The sequence below is a fragment of the Nerophis lumbriciformis genome, linkage group LG17 (genome assembly GCF_033978685.3).
Source record: "Nerophis lumbriciformis linkage group LG17, RoL_Nlum_v2.1, whole genome shotgun sequence".
NCBI classification, from domain to species: Eukaryota; Metazoa; Chordata; class Actinopteri; order Syngnathiformes; family Syngnathidae; genus Nerophis; species Nerophis lumbriciformis.
Window position 1 is genome coordinate 24,584,773 of NC_084564.2, and position 25,228 is coordinate 24,610,000.

The 25,228-nt window shown below is 41.5% G+C and overlaps 1 protein-coding gene across 2 annotated transcripts in view; it reads right to left on the reverse strand.

The window, feature by feature from the left end:
* The window catches only part of dscaml1 (Down syndrome cell adhesion molecule like 1), a 314,329-nt gene that overhangs the window by 286,170 nt on the left and 2,931 nt on the right, over positions 1-25,228 (reverse strand). For both annotated transcript variants that reach the window (XM_072915009.1, XM_061972936.2), the window contains exon 2: positions 3,684-4,004. In XM_072915009.1, the coding sequence (XP_072771110.1) occupies positions 3,684-4,004 (321 nt within the window). The remainder of the gene's footprint in view (positions 1-3,683; positions 4,005-25,228) is intronic.

A 25,228-nucleotide genomic window follows, 5' to 3' on the forward strand; every position in this document is an offset into this window, starting at 1 on the left:
TAGCCTGGATCGGTTTGGCACATTTCCGTTGGGAGAGCGCCCACGCTGGTAAGATTTTTACACACAGTGGTTGCGTTATCTATTCGGGCTCCAGTACTCTGGAATGCCCTTCCGGTAACAGTTAGAGATGCTACCTCAATAGAAGCATTTAAGTCCCATCTTAAAACTCATTTGTATACGCTAGCCTTTAAATAGACCCCCCTTTTAGACCAGTTGATCTGCCGTCTCTTTTGTGCTCTGCCACCCTCTTCTGTGTGGAGAGGTTATTAGGTGACCACAGATGACGCGCTAGCTGTTCAAAGTCGAGACCCAGGGTGGACCACTCCTCTGTGCATCAGTTGGGGACGTCTCTGCGCTACTGACTTGTATCCACTCAAGATGATCCCCTGTTGGACCCACTATGGACTGGACTCTCACACTATTAACTAGATCCACTCGACGTCCATTGCACTGGTCGCCCAGGGGGGGTGCCAACATCTACGGTCCCCTCCAAGATTTCTCATTGTATCCCAATGGGTTGAGTTTTTTCTTGCCCTGATATGGAATCTGAGCCGAGGATGTTGTTGTGGCTTGTGCAGCCCTTTGAGACACTTGTGATTTAGGGCAATATAAATACACTTTGATTGATTGATTGATCAAGTTTGTCTATGTGGAGGGAGATGTGGCCAGCGCTGGCTGCAGGAGCAAAGGTCACTGCTTCTGTCCATGGTGCTGAGGACAGAGTGCCATCAGACGGGGGCGCGGCAGTGCTGACGGCAAGACACAGCTGGCAGGTGGTTACATTTCACAGGTGGTACGTGCTAATCTAATCTCCTGTTGTCTTTAACAGTAAGCGGCCGGGGAGAGAGGATAAGGACGTGACTTTTCAGTCACGTTCTGCGGGAGAAAGATTCTGATAAAAACCTATGTTTTTAAAACCTTGTTAAAACCTGCACGCTTGGCTCCTGTGCCGTGTCTGACAGTGGGACTGCGAGGACGCAACTTCCACAGTCTACTAAATAATTGGTGTGTTACACCAAATGGGAGAAAATCAAAAGGCTGAAGTTAGCTTAGCAGTTTTCAGAAATGTATTTTTTCTTTGTTTTTGTCAAGCTGCTCCACCACCCCTGTAGTATTTAGTTGCTTTCCAATACATGCTTCCGACCCTCGGCGTATTTCAACCAATCAGATTGCGGGGAACTCACAGCCCTACCACTGCAACCAAGCTCGTCCAACAAACAATCTGGCATGAACATTGAGACGGATGCTGAAAATTAGTAGAATTGACGTTTAATTTAGAGAAATGGTTCTTAGGTGTGCATGGGGCACTTGTAATGTGGATATATGATCTACAGAGAGATTGGAAAGAGCAAAACTCTCCATATCCAAAACCAAAGACAGACTATGAGAAATGTCTTTGTTGGATAAAGGCTAGCTTGTGGGAGACTGTATTTTTAACTTAACCTGAAAAAACATCAACAAGCACAAGGCTGTTTGTTCGAAGGTTAGTTCAGTAATTGAATGAAAAATTAATGTTCAGGAGATCCCATAGTTAAAGCTTTACGTCCATAAATCAAAAATGATTACATTATTTATCTTCCTATAGGTGTTGTTTGCTTTATTGACGACACAGGCATTTGTTTGTAGTAAGGGTGCACAATATGCAGTACAGGCCAAAAGTTTGGACACACCTCCTCATTCAATGCGTTTTCTTTATTTTCATGACTATTTACATTGTAGATTGTCACTGAATGCATCAAAACTATGAATGAACACTTGTGGAGTTATGTACTTAACAAAAAAAGGTGAAATAACTGAAAACATGTTTTATATTCTTCAAAATAGCCACCCTTTGTTCTGATGACTGCTTTGCACACTTCTGGCATTCTCAAGTCGCCTGAAATGGTTTTCACTTCACAGTTGTGCCTTGTCAGGGTTGATTAGTGGAATTTCTTGCTTTATCAATGGGGTTGGGACCATCAGTTGTGTTGTGAATGAGAAGGTGTGTCCAAACTTTGGCCTGTACTGTATACCGGACCGATTATGAAGTCACACAGATAACATAAAAAAATAGCTCTGATAAAAAATGTTTTCAAAAATGTTAAAAACGCTCCAATGAGGCAAGACTACCCATACTGTGCTGTAGGTGGATTAGGGTAAACAAATTAAGCGCTCCTGCCTCGTATGATGTTCCAAAATGCCCCTAAAGATCATTAATTCGTCATCATTTATTTTACTGTTTTCAGCACCGAAGGCTTGGAATAACCTGCAATCGAATCTTCAACTTCAAACCCTTGTTACATTAAATGAGTTTAAAGCTTCTGTGAAAGGATTGCAGTCTACCTTGTCTGTATGCACATGTGTCATGTGAGCAAGTTTTAATGTTGTAAATTTGATGTTTTATGTGTTGTTTACTGTTTTTAATGTAACCTTGCTGCTGCCCTCTTGGTCAGGTTTCCCTTGGAAAAGAAATTTTTACCTGGTTAAATAAAGGCTAAATAAAAATAAAATACTGTATCTCACTGAAGAATGTAAATTATTTAAAAAAAATGTCACAAAATCCCATAAAAATTCAAAGACATTGGGTTTGTTTTTTTTAAGTTTTCAACTTTCTAAGTACCGGTTTGGACACCGTTTAAGCGCCCATTTTGTACTGGTATTGGTTAAAATGTAAATTATACCCATCCCTAAGCAAGACATAAGCGTCACTGATTCATGGATGTGATGTTAGCTCTCCCATACTTGTGATGTCATATTTAGTTCGGACAAGTAAGTACATGGCGTGGCGAAGTTGGTAGAGTTGGTAGAGTGGCTGTGCCAGCAATCGGAGAGTTGCTGGTTACTGGGGTTCAATCCCCACCTTCTACCATCCTAGTCACGTCCGTTGTGTCCTTGGGCAAGACACTTCACCCCTTGCTCCTGATGGCTGCTGGTTAGCGCCTTGCATGGCAGCTCCCGCCATCAGTGTGTGAATGAATGGGTGAATGTGGAAATACTGTCAAAGCGCTTTGAGTACCTTGAAGGTAGAAAAGCGCTATACAAGTATAACCCATTTATCATTTATCATTTATATTCAGTTTGTCAAATCTAATATTGTTTCACCCCTTCTTAACTCCAGATGTACACAAATTACAGTCAAATCTACATTTTAAAAATAATTGATATAAATAAATTATTGGTATCAGTCTTGAGAAGCAGAAAGTTATCAGTATCGAAATGTTGTCACTTCAGGCCAACTGAGGAAACTTTCTGTAATAATGGGGGGTTTTAATGGAAAATAGTTTTTTTTTTTTAAATCACGTCTCTCCCTTATTGTGGCTATCTCTCAGGGTGGTTACAGTCAGTAACAATGATAGTATAAATAATCTTCTATTTTTCCTGGGATATTTAAATGTGTACTCTATGTGGTGGGTTATTTTTCTGCATTGACCACCAGCACTTTGCATCAACATGCACATTGCAATTTTGGTCATCATTAATGTAGTAGCCTTGGGTAAAGTAGTATGGCCCACATAGATACAACAGATTTTCACCATCGGGAAGGAAAAACTTGAGTAATTGATAGCTGATTTTTGCCATATTTGACAAATGTGTGTGGGGCATGACAATGGTTACCAAGTGGGCTTAGCGGGCAAAATGAGAAGCGTTCATTGAAGGCATATGTAAAAAAGAACCTGTGAAAAAATGTATGTGTCCACCCTCACCTGATTTGATGTGAATGCTGGGGCTTCGGATTTTTCCCGCCTGGTTTTCGGCGGTGCAGAAGTACTCGTTGTCATGAATGATGCTGTTGTAGGCAGACGGGGAGAAGGGGTAGAGCTGGAGAGTGCCGTTGGCGTGCACGTGGCGGATGTGGGGTACGTCGTAAATGTCGTCTCCGGCAGCCAGGTACCAGCGCAGGACGGCATGGGGGGCGCCGCCCGCGGGGCAGGGCAGGGACACCCCCACCGAGCTGGAGAAGGTCACCCGCTGCAGGGATGCGTTCACAAAGTACAGTCGCGTAGAGACAACATCCTCACTGTTGACTGTTTGAATGAGAGAAAAAGACACGTGGATGACTTGTAGGGTGAGACGGATTGTCACAGAAACATGAAAAATGCCTAATAGTCCGAATATTAAGTATAAGTAAGAAATGCATACAAGAGTCAAAAACATTGCCTTTAATGCTCAATTTTGATTGACAGTGTCAATATTGTTGTGAAAAAATAGGTTGTGGTGGTGGTTAAATTACGCGGCATCAAGACAGAAGAAATTGAAGCACAATGGAGTGCACTACTTGGATGCAGCAAGCAGAAGTGCAGCTGATTCAAACTCAGGTAGTTTGCAATACGAAGAACATCAAGACGTCAATTTTTGACCACTCCTCTTGACAAAATTGGTGCAGTTCAGCTAAATTTGTTGGTTTTCTGACATGGACTTGTTTCTTCAGCATTGTCCACACGTTTAAGTCAGGAATTTGGGAAGGCAATTCTAAAACCTTAATTCTAGCCTGATTTAGCCATTCCTTTACCACTTTTGACGTGTGTTTGGGGTCAGTGTCCTGTTGGAACACCCAACTGCGCCCAAGACCCAACCTCCAGGCTGATGATTTTAGGTTGTTCTGAAGAATTTGGAGGTAATCCTCCTTTTTCAATGTCCCATTTACTCTCTGTAAAGCACCAGTTCCATTGGCAGCAAAACAGGCCCAGAGCATAATACTACCACCACCATGCTTGATGGTAGGCATGGTGTTCCTGGGATTAAAGGCTTCACCTTTTCCCCTCCAAACATATTGCTGGGTATTGTGGCCAAACAGCTCAATTTTTGTTTCATTTGACCACAGAACTTTCATCCACAAGGTCTTATATTTGTCCATGTGATGTCAGATGAAACCGAAATTGAACTGTTTGGCCACAATACCAAGCAATATGTTTGGAAGAGAAAAGGTGAGGCTTTTAATCCCAGGAACACCAACCTACCGTCAAGCATGGTGGTGGTAGTATTATGCTCTGGGCCTGTTTTGCTGCCAATGAAACTGGTGTTTCACAGAAAGTAAATGGGACAATGAAAAAGGAGGATTATCTCCAAATTTTTCAGGACAACCTAAAATCATCAACCCAGAGTTTGGGTCTTGGGCGCTGTTGGGTGTTCGAACAGGACAAAGACCCCAAAAACGCTAAATCAGGCTAGAATTAAGGTTTTAGAATGGCCTTCCCAAAGTCCTGACTTAAACGTATAGACAATGCTGAAGAAACAAGTCCATGTCAGAAAACCAACAAATTTAGCTGAACTGCACCAATTTTGTCAAGAGGAGTGGTCAAAAATTCAACCAGAAGCTTACCAGAAGCTTGTGGATGGCTACCAAAAGTGCCTTATTGCAGTGAAACTTTCCAAGGGACATGTAACCAAATATTAACATTGCTGTATGTATACTTTTGACCCAGCAGATTTGCTCACATTTTCAGTAGACCCATAATAAATTCATAAAAGAACCAAACTTCATGAATGTTTTTTGTGACCAACAAGTATGTGCTCCAATCACTCTATCACAAAAAAATAAGAATTGTAGAAATTATTGGAAACTCAAGACAGCCATGACATTATTTTACCTACAAGTGTATGTAAACTTTTGACCACGACTGTAGATTGTGCTGCAGGTGATTTGGCCTGTGTGTGGCGGGGTACAGCGGAGTGCCAAACAGATAGCTCAAATAAAAATGACGACAAGGTGAAAAGAAAGCAAAGAATCCGAAAAAGACAAGCCAGAGGCCTTGCGATCATTTAAAAGTTGAAAAGATAGACATCGGGGTGAAATATTTGCACTGTCAAAGGAAGCTGGCATTTCATATCAATAGTACATAAACGATGTGGCATATTACCAAAAAACACCACTCTAATGAATACCTTTACAAATATGTACGGGTAAAATTGTTAAAGGATACATTCACTATAGGCAAATATTTTCATAGCTGTAGCATTAAAAAACCTGTTTACAACCTTTTTTCACCATAATAAGAGCCCTTTAGACATGAAATAACACTATTTAGTCACACATACACTCTTAATCCAATACAGTAATGTTGCTTGAGGCTGAGCCAATCAGTGGCCACAATACTAAACAGCACGCTCTGATTGGTTTGATCTCCTCTCTTGGCCAATACTACAGTAGTATAGATATTTTTAGCTTATTAATAGATTTTTTATGGTTGAAAATGCTTAATTTTCATATTTTTTTAGAATTTTAGATTTTTTTAGAAATAAAAGAAAATATCCCCCAAAATATGCGATGTGGTGAAAACGCAATATTTTAGGCATGATGTGGCAAGGGACGACTGTACCTGGTTTTAGGCTACACTGTTGTTTAACATAAGTAATGTATAGTCATGCTCTCGTGGTAAAAGTGCAAATTCAATGGCATGCGCGTTTATAAGAAGAGAGAATACAGGTGATTACAAAAATATTTTTTTATTTCGAACTATTTTCCTTAAAAGACGCATTGAGGCTGGGAAGTGTCGAATAAATGAATCGATAGATAACTCAATTAGTAAAATAAAAAATCGACAACTGCAGTCCGAAAAAATATATAATACACATTTTAGGGATGGTGTATTTCTTGGGGATTAGGGGGAGTTTGCGGAGGAGTGCAGTGGAAGTCAAATAAGTGCTGAGCTAAGATTGGCTAGGGGACAGAACAAGACACCGAGAAACCCCAGAGCCAGAGAATTGCTCCTCTCAGACCATGATGCTTAATACTTTTGTTCCTGGATTGTGTCGACAATGAATGGATTAGCACTATCTCCTTAATTCCCAATCTCCTTGGGAGAAAATAAAGTGCTGGTGGTTTACACACTTGAAAAACTCCATATTATGCCATTTAAGCTGTATTATTCCTCACCATCAATGGGTATCATTAATAACCAGCGATAAGAAAAACACAGATCTTGATAGCAAAAATGAGAATGAATGGTTTGGTATAAAGGACATCTGTTTCATACAGCATAGCATGGCTGTCCAATAAAAAACACTCAATCATTTCCACTTGATGATTTGGACCACACGTTGTCCTGCATGTGCCGTTGAAACTTTGTCACGGTTTTAATCTTGCTGGAATTCATCTTTTGGAATTATCCTGCTTGTCCTATAATACACAACAGTTCTAGAGTTGCTTTCTAGCTGTCTCAAACAATTAATACAAGCCTTGCCTCATTCTAGTTTTTTTTTGCTGTGTCCATTCTTCACACTAATCACACGCTAATCTACCCTTTATAATTCCTGCCATACTACCGACAGTGATGAATTTGTATGCCAGACGCAGAGTGTTGAACCCATATAATCTCCTTTTTGCACATTTGCCACACACAAAGTAAATCCAGCAAGTAATCGCACTACCAGGGGAGTCGAACCTCCCCCCGGGTCTGCGGTGGTGTCAAGCAGAACAAGATATCGTTAACAGAACACAAAATACTTGTTCGGGTAAGCCGGTGTTGGGATGCTACTGGCAGACAATAAGCTCAGGTACTTTATGGAGGTTCAGGTGCAGGGAAAGGCATGAGATTGTGGGATATGTACATAAGTGATAAGGGTGTAATGTACTGTATTTTTATGTATTAAGGTTAACGATAAACCGATGCGACCAGATATCCAGTTCGAAACGTGGCCTATTCGGCACATCCGTTTCAGCCTCCTCAATCAATAAAATTTAGCTGTGAATCCTTAGGTTAATCGAGTGCAGACACAAAAACGGTCATCGTGCCAAATTAGTAATCAATTGGTTATTTGTCTTTAAAACTACATGAGAGCCAGGGTTGTCCGTGAAAAGAGTCATGCGCTTGTTACTTTACTTACGTAACTAGAGACGAGAACCTGGTGTCCCGCAAGACTAGTAATTAGTATAAAGTTTATCTTCAAAACAACGCAAGAGTCAAAGCTGTGGGGCTTGGGATTTTTGGCTAAAGTATCCCAAAATGCATTGCCAGAAACCATGTTGAAAGGTTAGTGTCAATGTTCACGATAGCGCTCCACGTAATATTTCGGAACTATTAAGTGGAAAATAACATTACACAGGCTTTGACACGATGGACAAAAACTGTGAGTCATTAGATAAGAAGTCCCTTCGTCGTTGCAAGGAGCAAACAGCCTTAATTGGATGCAAGGATCCGTACAAGATCGACAAGTCTGTGGTGAAGAGACCACAATAACTTCCCTGATGTCCCATACCCGGACTTTGTGAACTACTTAATTTTTATACCCTGTCTATTCAGGTGTACTGGAGAGGAGGCTACGCCGGATAGTCAAACCTCGGATTCAGGAGGAACAGTGTGGTTTTCGTCCTGGTCGTGGAACTGTGGACCAGCTCTATACTCTCGGCAGGGTCCTTGAGGGTGCATGGGAGTTTGCCCAACCAGTCTACATGTGCTTTGTGAACTTGGAAAAGGCATTCGACCGTGTACCCCGGGAAGTCCTGTGGGGAGTGCTCAGAGAGTATGGGGTAACGGACTGTCTTATTGTGGCAGTTCGCTCCCTGTATAATCAGTGTCAGAGCTTGGTCCGCATTGCCGGCAGTAAGTCGAACACGTTTCCAGTGAGGGTTGGACTCCGCCAAGGCTGCCCTTTGTCACCGATTCTGTTCATAACTTTTATGGACAGAATTTCTAGGCGCAGTCAGGGCGTTGAGGGTATCTGGTTTGGTGGCTGCAGGATTAGGTCTATGCTATTTGCAGATGATGTGGTCCTGATGGCTTCCTCCGGCCAAGATCTTCAGCTCTCACTGGATCGGTTCGCAGCTGAGTGTGAAGCGACTGGGATGGGAATCAGCACCTCCAAGTCCGAGTCCATGGTTCTCTCCCGGAAAAGGGTGGAGTGCCATCTCCGGGTTGGGGAGGAGATCTTGCCCCAAGTGGAGGAGTTCAAGTACCTCGGAGTCTTGTTCACGAGTGGGGGAAGAGTGGATCGTGAGATCGACAGGCGGATCGGTGCGGCGTCTTCAGTAATGCAGACGCTGTATCGATCCGTTGTGGTGAAGAAGGAGCTGAGCCGGAAGGCAAAGCTCTCGATTTACCGGTCGACCTACGTTCCCATCCTCACCTATGGTCATGAGCTTTGGGTCATGACCGAAAGGACAAGATCACGGGTACAAGCGGCCGAAATTAGTTTCCTCCGCCGAGTGGCGGGGCTCTCCCTTAGAGATAGGGTGAGAAGCTCTGTCATTCGGGGGGAGCTCAAAGTAAAGCCGCTGCTCCTCCACATCGAGAGGAGCCAGATGAGGTGGTTCGGGCATCTGGTCAGGATGCCACCCGAACGCCTCCCTAGGAAGGTGTTTCGGGCACGTCCGACCGGTAGGAGGCCACGGGGAAGACCCAGGACACGTTGGGAAGACTATGTCTCCCGGCCGGCCTGGGAACGCCTCGGGATCCCCCGGGAAGAGCTGGACGAAGTGGCTGGGGAGAGGGAAGTCTGAGCTTCCCTGCTTAAGCTGCTGCCCCCGCGACCCGACCTCGGATAAGCGGAATAAGATAGATGGATGGATGTCCATTTTACACCTTGAAGGACTTTTAAAATGATAATAGTCCAGGAAGCTATAATCGCTTTGTTTGTGGAGGGGTTTGTGACGTTTGTGTTTACCTGTATAACCCCAGTGGACATTGTCTTGTCAAGGCTAGAGTCATGCACTTGCAGAAATGATCCGACCCAAGTTTGACACCTTGGATGATCACGAATAACCAATATAATGCCATCTCAGCACACTGTGACTGTAAAGCAGAATTGGTTGAATGTTGTTCTCATGTCACTTCACTTCTGTTGTATGTGGAGGCTACAGTCCGGATGAGAGAAGTGAATATAGTTTTATCAGTACAACTACTATCAAAGTTATTCGTTATGCAAGTTAATGCAAAGTGGGGCTGTAATTTATTTTATATTCATTTCTAGCTACAAAATGTTCTTAATTACCTGAAATGATTTGAACAAACACAAAGTCATCATAGCAAGTCACTTCTTGGTTGATTGGGGCAATCCATGCTCGCCTTTGCTGTTCACTTTTCTTTTACACCGCTTCCGTCTGTCCAGAAATAAGCTTAGGATTGCAATAAATGCTGATAGTACCTCTCCCACCTCGATTGTGGCAGTTGACAATTGCACACGTCGTCTGCATTATGAGTATCACTGGATGAATGATCAGTAACAATGAACATGTTACAAACAAAGCCTTCAAATATGGCCAACTGCAAAGCATTGTGGTAAATGTAGAAAAATCCAATGCCCTATAAAATTACCCGCAAGATACGTAACATCAACACTGTGGACCGTCTGTGTGCTGTGCCGTCCGTCAATATTGTAACATCCCAAAGAATGGAGGCTCGGACAGATTCCCAGTTTGTCTTTCTTCATTTCACAAAATGCAACGATCTTGTACAACGAGCTCAATCTCCGTGTCCCACTCTTTTATACGGCACCATTCAAGCGATCTTTTCAACTCCACAACCCACGTCACTTCCCATCCTTGTCCCGGAAGTCCCGCCTCGCAGTCAAGCAATTAGCTAGAACCCTGTGACGACACTGAATAGACTCGTGTAAAACAAATATGTTGGATATGTTTGCCTTTTTAATTTATAAAACATATTTGGAGATATGTTGTTTTAAAAAATGTAAAATACTGGAAGCATGTCACATTTTTAGAATGAGCTTATTTATATTTGAAGATGAATGTGCCTGGCTGTTCTCATTCATCCGGTTATTGTTATTCTCATGGCATTCAACTGATTAGTTGTCTTAGAAAATGTTTGGCCTCTTATCCGAGTAGTTTTCATCGGTACATGCTCATAGACTTAGCTTGGACAGATCTAGATTGAGCGCTTGGTGCCGAGGTCCTAACTATTTACCCTTTAAAGGGGAACATTATCACCAGACCTATGTAAGCGTCAATATCTACCTTGATGTTGCAGAAAAAATACCATATATTTTTTTAACCGATTTCCGAACTCTAAATGGGTGAATTTTGGCGAATTAAACGCCTTTCTAATATTCGCTCTCGGAGCAATGACGTCACAACGTGGCGTCACATCGGGAAGCAATCCGCCATTTTCTCAAACACCGAGTCAAATCAGCTCTGTTATTTTCCGTTTTTTCGACTGTTTTTCGTACCTTGGAGACATCATGCCTCGTCGGTGTGTTGTCGGAGGGTGTAACAACACGAACAGGGACGGATTCAAGTTGCACCAGTGGCCCAAAGATGCGAAAGTGGCAAGAAATTGGACGTTTGTTCCGCACACTTTACCGACGAAAGCTATGCTACGACAGAGATGGCAAGAATGTGTGGATATCCTGCGACACTCAAAGCAGATGCATTTCCAAAGATAAAGTCAAAGAAATCTGCCGCCAGACCCCCATTGAATCTGCCGGAGTGTGTGAGCAATTCAGGGACAAAGGTCCTCGCTAGCACGGCAAGCAATGGCGGCAGTTAGTTCCCGCAGACGAGCGAGCTAAACCCCCTATCGACCCTAGCTTCCCTGGCCTGCTGACATCAACTCCAAAACTGGACAGATCAGCTTTCAGGAAAAGAGCGCGGATGAGGGTATGTCTACAGAATATATTAATTGATGACAATTGGGCTGTCTGCACTCTCAAAGTGCATGTTGTTGCCAAATGTATTTCATATGCTGTAAACCTAGTTCATAGTTGTTAGTTTCCTTTAATGCCAAACAAACACATACCAATCGTTGGTTAGAAGGCGATCGCCGAATTTGTCCTCGCTTTCTCCCGTGTCGCTGGCTGTCGTGTCGTTTTCGTCGGTTTCGCTTGCATACGGTTCAAACCGATATGGCTCAATAGCTTCAGTTTCTTCTTCAATTTCGTTTTCGCTACCTGCCTCCACACTACAATCATCCGTTTCAATACATTCGTAATCTGTTGAATCGCTTAAGCCGCTGAAATCCGAGTCTGAATCCGAGCTAATGTCGCTATAGCTTGCTGTTCTTTCCGCCATGTTTGTTTGTGTTGGCTTCACTATGTGACGTCACAGGAAAATGGACGGGTGTTTATAACGATGGTTAAAATCAGGCACTTTGAAGCTTTTTTTAGGTGGGTAAAATTTTGAAAAAAACTTCGAAAAATATAATAAGCCACTGGGAACTGATTTTTAATGGTTTTAACCATTCTGAAATTGTGATAATGTTCCCCTTTAACATGAGGAGGAGTGTATGCACAGGAAGGAATGTTTTTGAGGTGTAAAAAATAATGTGTCCAACAAATGTTAACCATCGATCCATTTTTCTGTCGTTCTTCTGAGTCCGGGTCGCGGGGACAGCAGTTTAAGCAGAGATGCCCAGACTTCCCCATCCCCGACCACCTCCTCTAGTTGTACAGGGTGGAAACCGAGGCGTTCCCAGGCCAGCTGTGAGACATAGTCCCTCCAACGTGTCCTAGGTCTGCCCCGAGGTCTCCTCCGGCTGGACACATACCCCAGGGAGGCATTCGTAGTAGATGCCCAAGCCATCTCAGCTGGCTCCTCTCGACGTGAAGGATCAGCGGCTACTCTGAGTCTCTCTCGGATGACCAAGCTCCTCACCCGATCTCAGAGGGTGATCCCAGAAATCCTGCGGAGGAAACTAATTTCTGCCACTTGTATTCGCGATCTTGTCCTTTCGGTCATGACCGCAGGTGAAGGCAGGGGTGCAGTCCACCCTTCTCCGACTCAAAACCATGGCCTCATATTTGGAGGGGCTGATCCTCATCCCAGTAGCTTCACACTCGGCTGCAAACTGGCCCGGTGAACGCTGAAGGTCCCAGTCTGATTAAGCCAACATGACCACATCTTCTGCAAAAAGCAGAGATGTGATCCTCTGGCCACCAAACTGGAAACCCTCCACACCCTGACTGCGCCTAGAAATTATGTCCGTAATATATGAACATGACCGGCGACAATGGGCAGCCCTGGCAGGATTCCAACGTCCACTGGGAACATGTCTGACTTACTACCGCCAATGTGAACCAGACTCCTGTTCCGCTTGTACAGGGACCGTATGGCCCGTAGCAAAGGACCCTCGACCTCGTACTCCTGGAGCACCCCCCACAGGACACCGCGATGGACATGATCGAATCCCTTTTACATATCCACAAAACACGTGTACTGGTTGAACAAACTCCCATGCTCACTCCAGTACCCTAGCAAAGGTATACATCTGGTCATGTGTTCCACAACCAGGACATAAACCACATTGTTCCTCCTAAATCTGAGGCTCATCTTACGGCCGTACTCTCCTCTCCAGCACCCTGGAATAGACTTTTCCCGGGAGGCTGAGAAATGTGATCCCTCTATAATTGGACACACCCTCTGGTCCCCCTTCTTGAAAAGGGGGACTTTCACCCCGGTCTGCCAATTCAGATGTACTGCCCCAGACTTCCAAGCTATGTTGAAGAGACGTGTCAGTCCCACAACATCCAAAGCCTTGAGATGTTCGGGCCTTGCCATTGGACAGTTTTATGATTACCTCAGCAACCTCGGCTCCAGCGATAGACATGTCCGCGTTTGTGACCTCAAACTCTGCCTCCTCTACAAAGGGTATGTGTGTCTGTAGGCTTAAGGAGATTCTCAAAGTATTCCTTCCACCGCCAAACTATATCAGCAGGTTTCCGCCCCCACTATACATAGTGTGGACAGGGCACAGATTCCCACTCCTGAGGCGTCGGGTGGTTTGCCAGAATCTCTTTGAGGCCGACCGAAAATCTTGTGCCAAGGAAAAACCAGAGCTTGAAAACTCTCTTCCAACCTCGAAGTCTCCTAATTTGAGAACACTTGGCCCTTCTGGTGGAATACGGCCAAAACAAGTGAATAAGACGAGCATAGTGTGCTGGTATTGTTCAGTATAGATCAGAAATGGGGCTATGCTGCCGATTCTAATCCTCCGTAAGTGAGATTGGCCGATACCAATACCGATGCAAATCACATGTATAAACTGTAAATTTTTCAATTAATTTATGTTGAGTGCTATTGACAGTTTAACAATCGCAAGAAAATATTTAAACTTGTTTCTTATTCTCCTCCTTTGTGTAATATGTTCAGACACGTCCTCCAGATAGTATGATACTTTTTAATGATGCTTGAGAATTGCAGCCTATTTGCCGTATTGGAGGTGATTATTATTAGCTTAGACACACACACACACACACACACACACACACACACACACACACACACACACACACACACACACACACACACACGCACACACTCACCAGCCAGGGGGCTAAAAATAAACACAGTGTAAGCCACAGGGATCTGCTTTTGTGATCGGTATTAAAATGCAATTATCGGCAAAGGCGATCGCATACTTTTTCACGAGAATCAGCCGATACGGATTGTTGGCCGACTGATCGGCCAATCCCTTAATAATGCTGTACAGGAACACCATTTCCAAAAATAATAATAATTCACTGTTCAACCTCCATCCATCCATCCATTTACTACCGCTTATTCCCTTCGGGATCGCGGGGGGCGCTGGAGCCTATCTCAGCTACAATCGGGTGGAAGGCGGGGTACACCCTGGACAAGTCGCCACCTCATTGCAGGGCCAACACAGATAGACAGACAACATTCACACTCACATTCACACACTTGGGCCAATTTTTTAGTGTTGCCAATCAACCTATCCCCAGGTGCATGTCTTTGGAGGTGGGAGGAAGCCGGAGAACCCGGAGGGAACCCACGCAGTCACGGGGAGAACATGCAAACTCCACACAGAAAGATCCCGAGGCCGGGATTGAACTCACGACTACTCAGGACCTTCGTATTGTGAGGCAGACGCACTAACCCCTCTACCACCGTGCTGCCCCACTGTTCAACCTATTACAATTATATTTGTCTGCAGCGTTGCACTTTTCAAAAAAAAAAAAAAGAATATGACAATAGTATTTCATTTGTTTGTATTGTAATGTGTCCATCCATCCATTTTCTACCGCTTGTCCCTTTCAGGCACACGGGGGGTGCTGGAGCCTATTTAATAATAATAATAATAATGGATACGATTTTATATCGAGCTTTTCTATTATTAGATACTCAAAGCGCTCACAGAGAAGTGGGAACCCATCATTCATTCACACCTGGTGGTGGTAAGCTACATTTGTAGCCACAGCTGCCCTAGGGTAGACTGACAGAAGCGAGGCTGCCATTTTGTGCCTACGGCCCCTCCGACCACTACCTATCATTCATTCATCATTCATTCACCAGTGTGAGTGGCACCGGAGGTAAGAGTAAAGTGTCCTGCCCAAGGACACAACGGCAGCAATTTGGATGTCAAGAGGCGGGGAGCGAACCTGCAACCCTCAGGTTTCTGGCACGGCCGCTTTACCCACTACACCACGCCGCCCCAAATCTCAGCTGCATTTGTTTCATTTAAAAAAAAAAAAATTACAGCCGATTACACAAAAGCTAAGCACTTTTATGTTTGCCATTTAGTTCTCTTATAGTGTCAAAAGTGAACCAAACCATGACGTTAAAACCGAGGTACATACCAAACTGCGCTTATTGTGTACGGTTACACCCCTGGTGAATAGGCAGCTGGCCATCGAGTGGCAATGCTCCTCCACCAAAACCTGCTAAAACTGGAGCAGATAGCTTGCGTTCAAATATTGTAATTTAGGTCAAGTCCAATCCATCTTGCCATTCGAATCCATGTCAGTGGTTCTCATAGGCTGCTCCACTGCCTGATCTGCACTTTCAGCACCACGGAGAGCACTACAATGTACTTCTGGGTAAGGTGCACACACTACACAAACACTGGTGTTGGCAAACTTTTAACAGATGACACCAGTGACCGGCTTCTCTGTGTTTTAAGCCAAATTTTATCATGACTAAAACAACTTAACCTAGCTATGAAGCGCACATGTAATTCATGTTTTAAAACTGGATAAACTCCCCCAGATTTGTCCATCAGCCCCTGCACTTAGACATGAAACGCTTTAAAACGCCATAATCTGTTCAAACATAAACAAACCTTAAACCATCCAGTGAAGCCGTCCAAAATAGCCCAAAATAGAAAATTGATGCTTAAGCAGGAGGGTAAAAAAAAAAAAAAACTGCACAAAGCAACAGCTTATGATGGGGAAGGCTAATCGCTTTGTCCTACGCTATGAATCCAGGTCAGTGAGTTCACACACACTCACACGGAAGGGAGGCCCTGCACAGATTACGGCCTTCAGGGAGAGTGCCAACATAACGACAACATAAAACACGTGTCCTGTTGCAGTAAACTTTTAAATTCAGCAAATAAAACTACAGGAATGGGGATAGTGTTTAGGTCAGACACTGCACCAACACTACAAAAATTACTTTTTAAAAGCAATGGCAACAGTTGCGGTTTTTCAGATGCATGTATTTGCCGGCGTGCCTCACAACCGCAGACTAAATAAAAATAAAACAACTTTGGAGTACAATTTAATCTTGCCATCCTGCATACTTCCTCCAAATGACCCGTTAGGAATTTGCCCAATTTGCGTCATCAGCGGATATCTCCATATATGGTAAAGTTTTGCCAGGAGAACTTTGCGCGAGTCCGCTATGTAGTCAGTAAGTTCCTTCTTTTTCTCTGTCCTCTTCTTGTGGAGCAGACTGGCTCGTACATGCACATGCATCCTCCGCTGTTGCCATTTCTAATACAAACGAGTGTATAGTTTTCATTACATAAGTACATTATGTATTATTATCACTGGAGGATGAGGAATAGCTAAACATACTAAACTACATATCGTAGGAGGATACAAGAAGTCACGCCAACAGCTAAACTGGAGCTCTTGAATGCAAACAGGGGCAAGCAGATTGACACAAATATTGACAGCAACCATATACTACACTATCAATACGCTTATATATATATTTTATTGTCACAAGATAGTTTTTTTTTTGTTCACAAACTGAGGAAATAATTTCCTGCACACAGGAGGACTTAAAGCGCAAAAAACAAACGTTTTAAATCAAAGCCAAAAGTAATTCTTGCTTATGTTTAGTATTTTGCACTATTGACTTTATTTTGCTCAAAAAATTGTACGTAACTAAAAGAGAATAAGAAAATAATAAACATGTAATTTATATTGTTACACCACCATCCTGTGTTTTATGTGGTTATAATTTAAAAAATTGTAAACGTTCAATGATGTTGAAAATATTAACTATCAGCATTTGTATGACCATACTGTCCCTGTAACTATAGTACTTGGTATTGGATCGATCCCCACATTTGCAGTATCTCCCAAAACGAATGTCAAGTATTGAAAAAAAAAACCAGAAGAATAAGTGCTTATTACATTTTAACAAAAGTGTAGATAGAACCATGTTACAACAGAAAGTAACTACTTATTAACAGTAAGTCATCAGGTAGATTAATAGTTTTGAGAATATAATACCACATGCATAAGCAGCTAAATTAAGAGCCATTGTTACCCATTTTAAAATTGTTATATTATCATTTATAATCCAAATAATAAAGTGTGACATGGTATATTGTTATCGCAGGATGCTGCAATTTATATCTCGATGTAGATTTTAGGGCAAATCCCCCATCCCTTGTGAGATCATCCATCCATCCATCCATTTTCTACCGCTTATTCCCTTCTGGGGTCGCGGGGGGGCGCTGGAGCCTATCTCAGCTACAATCGGGCGGAAGGCGGGGTACACCCTGGACAAGTCGCCACCTCATCGCAGGGCCAACACAGATAGACAGACAACATTCACACTCACATTCACACACTAGGGCCAATTTAGTGTTGCCAATCAACTTATGTGCATGTCTTTGGAGGTGGGAGGAAGCCGGAGTACCCGGAGGGAACCCACGCAGTCACGAGGAGAACATGCAAACTCCACACAGAAAGATCCCGAGCCCGGGATTGAACCCAAGACTACTCAGGACCTTCGTATTGTGAGGTAGATGCACTAACCCCTCTTCCACCGTGCTGCCCCCCTTGTGAGATCAAAAAAAGCAAATTACCAGCTGCGGCTGTAGGCAACCTCCTGAATTTGTTTTATTAAAAGAAATGTATATAATTAACTGCACAGGATTGCACTGTCAAGAATAGTACATTTTCTTGCCCTAATGAGAGGCTCAACATGTTTTGTAGATGGTTGCTTGATATAGAGACCCAGTTAAAAGTTTCTAACAGGGTTTGTTTTTAGAGATTAAGGGTCACATTTACGAGATTTATCAATTAGAACCTAAATTACAATCTCTTTCAAGGCAATATGAATTTAACTATCCATGTTTTTCCTTTTTTTTTTAAACGCAACGCTTGACCTCGCCATAGTCATATTAAGACCTTGCAATGCCCCCACGGGCCTCCATCACACCTCCTGTTTTCCATGGGCCAACAGGAGCAACACTCATCAACTGTAGTTTGATTGCTTTCTTCAAGCATGGATGCCATGATTACAATAAGGAAGGTCAGACCCATCTGAGGTGAAATACCCACAGGGTCAGCCCTTCTCACAATTTTTTTTTTTTTTTTTTTTGCTTCTATTACTTGTATGTGTGCGTTTGTTGAAATATATTTACACTTTTCACTCTGTTTTTGCAATGGATATGAAAAACAATGGATTAGTATGCTGAAGAAGCAAGGATATTACCAATGGTGAGCACTTATGCATAATGCAGCCTTTTCTGTCTCACCTTCATTCATTCAGATGCACAAATACAGGGAGATTCATCATGTGCACAGAAAAACTGCGCTATGAGTCCACTCTCTCTCTCTCTCACACACACACACACACACACACACACACACACACACACACACACACACACACACACACACACACACACACACACACACACACACACTGGTTATCGTTTGGAATGGGGACCAAGTTTTTGATCATCACTTGTGGGGACCACCCTTTCTACAGGTTGTGGAGGCATAACATTTTTTTCGGTAAAATGGCCACTGCCCAGTTAGCTCATACACGTCTTTAAATCTCTGGATTGATGAAGTAATGTGCTGATCATTCTTACTGGGGACCCTGAGAAAAAGAGTTAATATGGTTCAATGGGACCAAATTTAAATAATTTTGCATAAATCACACAAATGTGTACGTGATTACTGAGGACCATTTCAAGTTCAAATTAAATATGACATAATCCTCTTATAGGAAGTTTCACCACTTCAATGTACCAGCTACAGCCCGATAAGGGGGCTGCTGTGCAAATGTCTCACACTCAAACTAACCAGTAAACATGTTTTATGGGCCAAAGCTTAAAAATCACTTCAGAATGGATCTGACTATCATTTAAAAAGGTTTCCCTTTAGGGGACCTGTTTTTTTGTCCCCATACCGTCAGAGGTCCCCTAAAGGTGACTGTGTAAACAGAGTGATGTCCCCATTAAGTAAGCATTGCCAGAACACACACACACACACACACACACACACACACACACACACACACACACACACACACACACACAGTCTCATAAATACATTTAGAATGCACATATACATGCATGGTGTAGTTGTGTACAGCACACAAAAGCATTGAGGTAATACAAGACCATCAAAGGGCAAAAGAGACCATCTTGCTGCTCATTGACAACACAATAGCTCCAGAGAGAGACATGCATTATCATTTTTAACAGTGTGACATTTCACTGCATGGCAAGTTATAGTAAAGACGCACACACACAATGCACACACACACACGTATGCGGAGGGTGGTAAACAACCCCTGTAAACATTTTATGCAGTGTCAGTAAAACATTAGGCAGCCAGTTCAGCGTTAAGTGCTGAAGTGAATGTCAGATTGGTAAAATAGTATTTTTGTGTTTTTGTTATTCCCCTCCCCAGTGCTCTTTTGGCGATGTGGTCATTAATCACATCCTGGTAAAAGCAGAAGAAAAAGAGGCGCGCACACACACAAAGAAAGTGGAGTGATTTCAGATGTTTATCAAGCTGCATCAATCCTAAATGGAGAGCATAGAACCTGTTGAGTCAGAGGTCAGAGTGAATGAGTTGCACAATTTGTCCATTCAGTCCACTTTTTGAGAGTACTGTGCAAAAATTTTGAAAAAAAGAAGTAAGAGATGATGTCCAGCCTTAAAAATGAGGTCAACCGGACTTCACAGGACATCATAGCAAATCTCAATGCAAATATTTGTTGTGAGTGTGTCTCAAATGAACCCCATCTTGCTGTATTTTTTCCCGTTACAATTGTCAATAATACAATTACAGTTTGACAAATTGACACCCAATGTTTTATTCTTTTATTACTAATTATTATTATTATTATTATTATCACTTAATGACTAATTTTGATTTATTTTAAAACCTCACAAATGAAAATCTTTTAGCAGATGCCAAAATGCATTTAATGTTCAGATTAATCGAATTGTTCGTTTCATGATCATATTTCCCAAGCTACTTGTTGTAAGGCAGAATTAATCCGGGCTAAATTATAACTGTCCTATAAAACTGTTCTTTTTAAAACTAAATTACTACTACAGTGACATCTGTTGGTATTAGTGGGGCATTCCCAGACTCATGTCACTATTGTCATATTTTGCTCCATCCATCCATTTTCTACCGCTTGTCCATTTTGGGGTCGTGGGGGGTGATGGAGCCTATCTCAGCTGCATTCGGTCGGAAAGCGGGGTACACCCTGGAAAAGTCGCCACCTCATCGCAGGGCCAACACAGATAGACAGACAACATTCACACTCACATTCACACACTAGAGACAATTTAATGTTGCAAATAAACCTATCTTCATGTGCATGTTACCTATAAGATTAATTAATTTGTTTTTATTTCACGTATTCAAGGTATAAAAAAACAAAAACAATCAACATAACATTAAAATAAATCCTGAATGAAAAGGAGCAGAAGAAAGTATAAACTTAAATCTGTCCACTATTGACACAGTTAGAACATTTTTTGTTTAACTCAGAAAACATATTATGGCAATGTTTCTATTTCATAACATACAAAAAAATAAACAAACATGAAAACAATAATTTACTCCAAATCATATCTTTTCATCACCATGATTTTTTGAATACAGAAAAAAATTATACTTTGTTTTGTTCCAATGCCCAGTTTGTGGAACAAAACAAAGTAAATATCTTTAATAAAAAATGGTCCTAATTCCTATAGGATTTAGGTTTTAGAGCTGCAGATACAGATTATTTTAGTAATTTACCGATTAGTGTGTTTGATCAATCGAGTAATTGGATACGACACACCTTTCAGCCTTAATAAGTTTTTTGAGAAAATAGAATACACAAAAATTGTTCTGCTAGCTATAACTTTCATTCTTTCTTTTCGTAATAAAAGCACATAATCAACATGGAAATTGCATTTTTATTACGTGCGCATTTATTGTATTAGATTTTTTTCTAAACTCTCTGCTGTTCACTGCCACAAGGATCACAGTGCCCACACATGCACCACCGCTCTCATGTGCGCTCTATTGCAGAGACTTTGTGAAAACTATGTCCACATATTTAAAGTTGTGGGCTCTCTATGCAGTCTGGATTTTACCCATCTTTATGAGTTTAATATAAATTTAAGCTGTTTTTTAATCAAGAGAATCGATTAATCTTTCCAGCCCTGGTCAGTGTGTTGCCTGAAATCAAATAATCTTATGCAGAATACTACCAAGTGGCCAACATGCTCGTTTTGTTTCAAGACAAACCAAACAAAATGTTCAGACTGAGGAGACAGAATGACACGGTCAGATGGACGTGTGTGTGTGTGTGTGTGCGTGTGTGTGTGTGTGTGTGTGTGTGTGTGTGTGTGTGTGTGTGTGTGTGTGTGTTTTCAGCATCATTCAACTGCCAAACACAGTGCACCAACACTTGACCAATAGAAGAAAAAAGCCACATGCAGTGAAAGATGAGAAAGAAACTAGTTAACTTGAGTGATGAGTTAACCTCTGGGGTACAAGTCCACCGTATAAAGATGTCCCTCTCAGAAATTGACAGCTGTTGCAGCATAAAGAGCCATCCAAGTGCTTTTATACTGTTATTGACTTTGGGGACACGGCATGTGTAATCCATGCACTGTATAATGTGGGTGGCCTGGATTAACTGTCAATCAACAATAATGCACCAGTCATGCAAGAAACTGTTGTCATGCTGCTTCAGTGAGCGACAACTTGCGCTACTGATCTCAAATAGGTGAGCTATATAAGAGAGGTGTTCAACAAACGGCCCACAAATCAAATGTGGCCTGTGAATGAAATCAGAATGCATGGGGCCAAACGGCTGAAGTGACAACCGAGATTGTAAGCAGAGTGATTGCTTACTCTCCAAACACTATTTGTCTGCAAAAAAGATAATTGCACTAATATCTAAAGAAGACAGGATGAACACAATCAATTTATCCTCCCAACACACCTGCTGTACCCGGGGGTGCCTCAGCTTGTACTCAACTCACCTCCCCTCCAATGGTTGGATGAGTGGGTTTATTTTTAATGGGGGCACTCAAAAAAAAACAATTCACATTAAAACCGTGATTCTTGTTATTCTAATTCTAAATAGATTTTTTAAACTTATAAATTGATTTAGTAAAAAAAAAACAAAAAAAAAAAAACATTTTAAGAATCAACTGTTACGTATAAATGTCATGAGGAGCTTTTGTTACCTGCAACGTGTTTTGAAAAGGTTGTATTATAATCTTTATACTGGCCATACAGCAATAGATGCTATCTGTCTATTACCTGACCGCTTCTATGTTAGCTACCTCAATATTAATTGGTAATTGGGATTTGTTATATAGTGTACATATTATATAAAAATATAATATATCAGTATATAGCAGGGGTCGGGAACCTTTTTGGCTGAGAGAGCCATGAAAGCCAAATATTTTAAAATCTATTTCTGTGATAGCCATATAATATTTTTTAACACTGAATACAACTAAATGCGGGCATTTTTAAGTAAGACCAACATTTTTAGAGTATAATAAGTCTCTCATTCTTTTTAATAACATTGTTATTCTGAAGCTAACCAATAATAAATAAAATACTTCTTACCATTAATGCGACTTCTTGAACAGGTGCGGTAAAAAACGGATGGATGGATTAATATGCATGAAAATGTTTTATATTTTGAACGTTATTTTTAACACTGTGATTACCAGCGGAATTATTCAGTACTTATCCTGTTAAGTAATGTCAGCTAAGATTTATCTGAGAGCCAGATGCAGTCATCAAAAGAGCCACATCTGGCTCTAGAGCCATAGGTTCCCTACCCCTGGTATATAGTTTATACTGTATATATAATATGTAAATATTACATATGTTATATTTTATATTGCTACTATGGTACATTTTAGTCTACTTTATACTTTTTTTTTTCACCCTCTTTTTTCCCCTTGTGTGCATTATCCTTTCCATCCTTTGTAACAGAGGAACACTTTCCCTTGTGGATCAATAAAGTTTGTCTAAGTCTACGTTCAAGCCTAAATATTATATTGCAATAATCGGTTTGAATCGAGAATTGTGTTGAATCGTCAATTGATTCTGAAACAAGTCATCACTCCAAGAATCGAAATCGAATCACAAGCTCTTGTAAGATTCCCCTCTCTAGGGTTTAATGTCCGACGATTCGACTGCGAGGTTGATAATCGACAGTCCTAATAGACGGTCCAAGAAAATGCTTCAGATTTAAACTATATGTCATCACTAGAGTTAGTTAATTAGCTAGTTAGTTGGTAAGTTAGTAAATTAAAAATGTGAAAATGGAATAAAGAACAAGTGAGTAGATTTTGGGGACGTAATTCTGATTATTTCTACTCAGTTACCTTACGTTTACGGTACAAGCGTGTTCGTGGCCCAGGCCTGCCTCCACCCGCAGAGACAAAGGGAGTAGTGGTCTGACAAAAGTATTCACTCTGTTGATCTCATTTTGTTACAGAACATAAACGCCCAGCAGCTGACACAGCTGCAAGGAGTGAACCCTCTTGCGAAGCAACAGACGAACAAAGCAAACGCGCACGGACATTCCAATTTCAGTTATCCTTCGAATAATTACCTCTGCCCAGTTTTTGTATTCATTGTGGTTTGACTGTTTGTTTATTAGTTAGCAACGTAGCACAAAAAAGTATGGGCGGACTTTGATCAAACTTTCAGAAAATGTTAGAAATTGAATAAAGAAACAGTAACTCGATTCTGGGTGTGATCTGGTTCACCTTCTAAATTCGGGATTGTTTTTTTAGGATTCTTTACAGTTTGGAGAGGCTTTGTGGAGGTCTCCGTTCTCGCAGTGTCTTCCTAAGTTTTCTATATTAATAATTGGGAGAGGTAAAAATGTGAACATATGACATAGCTTTATGTTGTCATTATGTACAAAACAAGAACAACAGTAAAGGGAGAAGTACCCCTTCCCCCTTATGCCCTCTCCAGAACAATTTAGTTGAATAGGTCTGCACTATACTGTGACTCATCCCACAATTAAGTGCTTTGCGACACTTAGTGTGAACACACATGCATAAAAAAACAGCAGGTCTACTTGGACGGGAATGAGAATTTTTTTTTTAAATCCAATAGAAGTGGTTGACTACTGTGCATTATAAGTACCGTATTTTTCGGACTATAAGTCGCAGTTTTTTTCATAGTTTGGCCGGGGGTGCGACTTAGACTCAGGAGCGACTTATGTGTGAAATTATTAACACATTACCGTAAAATATCAAATAATATTATTTAGCTCATTCACGTAAGAGACTAGACGTATACGATTTCATCAAATTTAGCGATTAAGAGTGACAGATTGATCAGTAAACGTATAGCATGTTCTATATGTTATAGTTATTTGAATGACTCTTACCATAATATGTTATGTTAACATACCAGGCACGTTATCAGTTGGTTATTTATGCGTCATATAACATACACTTATTCAGCCTGTTGTTCACTATTCTTTATTTATTTTAAATTGCCTTTCAAATGTCTATTCTTGGTGTTGAGTTTAATCAAATAAATTTCCCCCCAAAAATGCGACTTATACTCCAGTGCGACTTATATATGTTTTTTTTCTTCTTTATTGTGCATTTTCGGCCGGTGCGACTTATACTCCAAAAAATACGGTAGGTGAAATAAGGTACTAAGCATACTTAAAAAATTTTAAACTACAGTTTTACGGCATTAAATTCCACCAGTTCAGTTTAATGTCATGATTGTCGACTGAAACTGGATGAATCTGGAAACATATTATTTGATGAAATAATCATGGCAAAAAGCAGCTCTCTGACGCACACCGTGCGCATCTCCATTTCCACAAAACAACACAAAATGTTGCTTATTT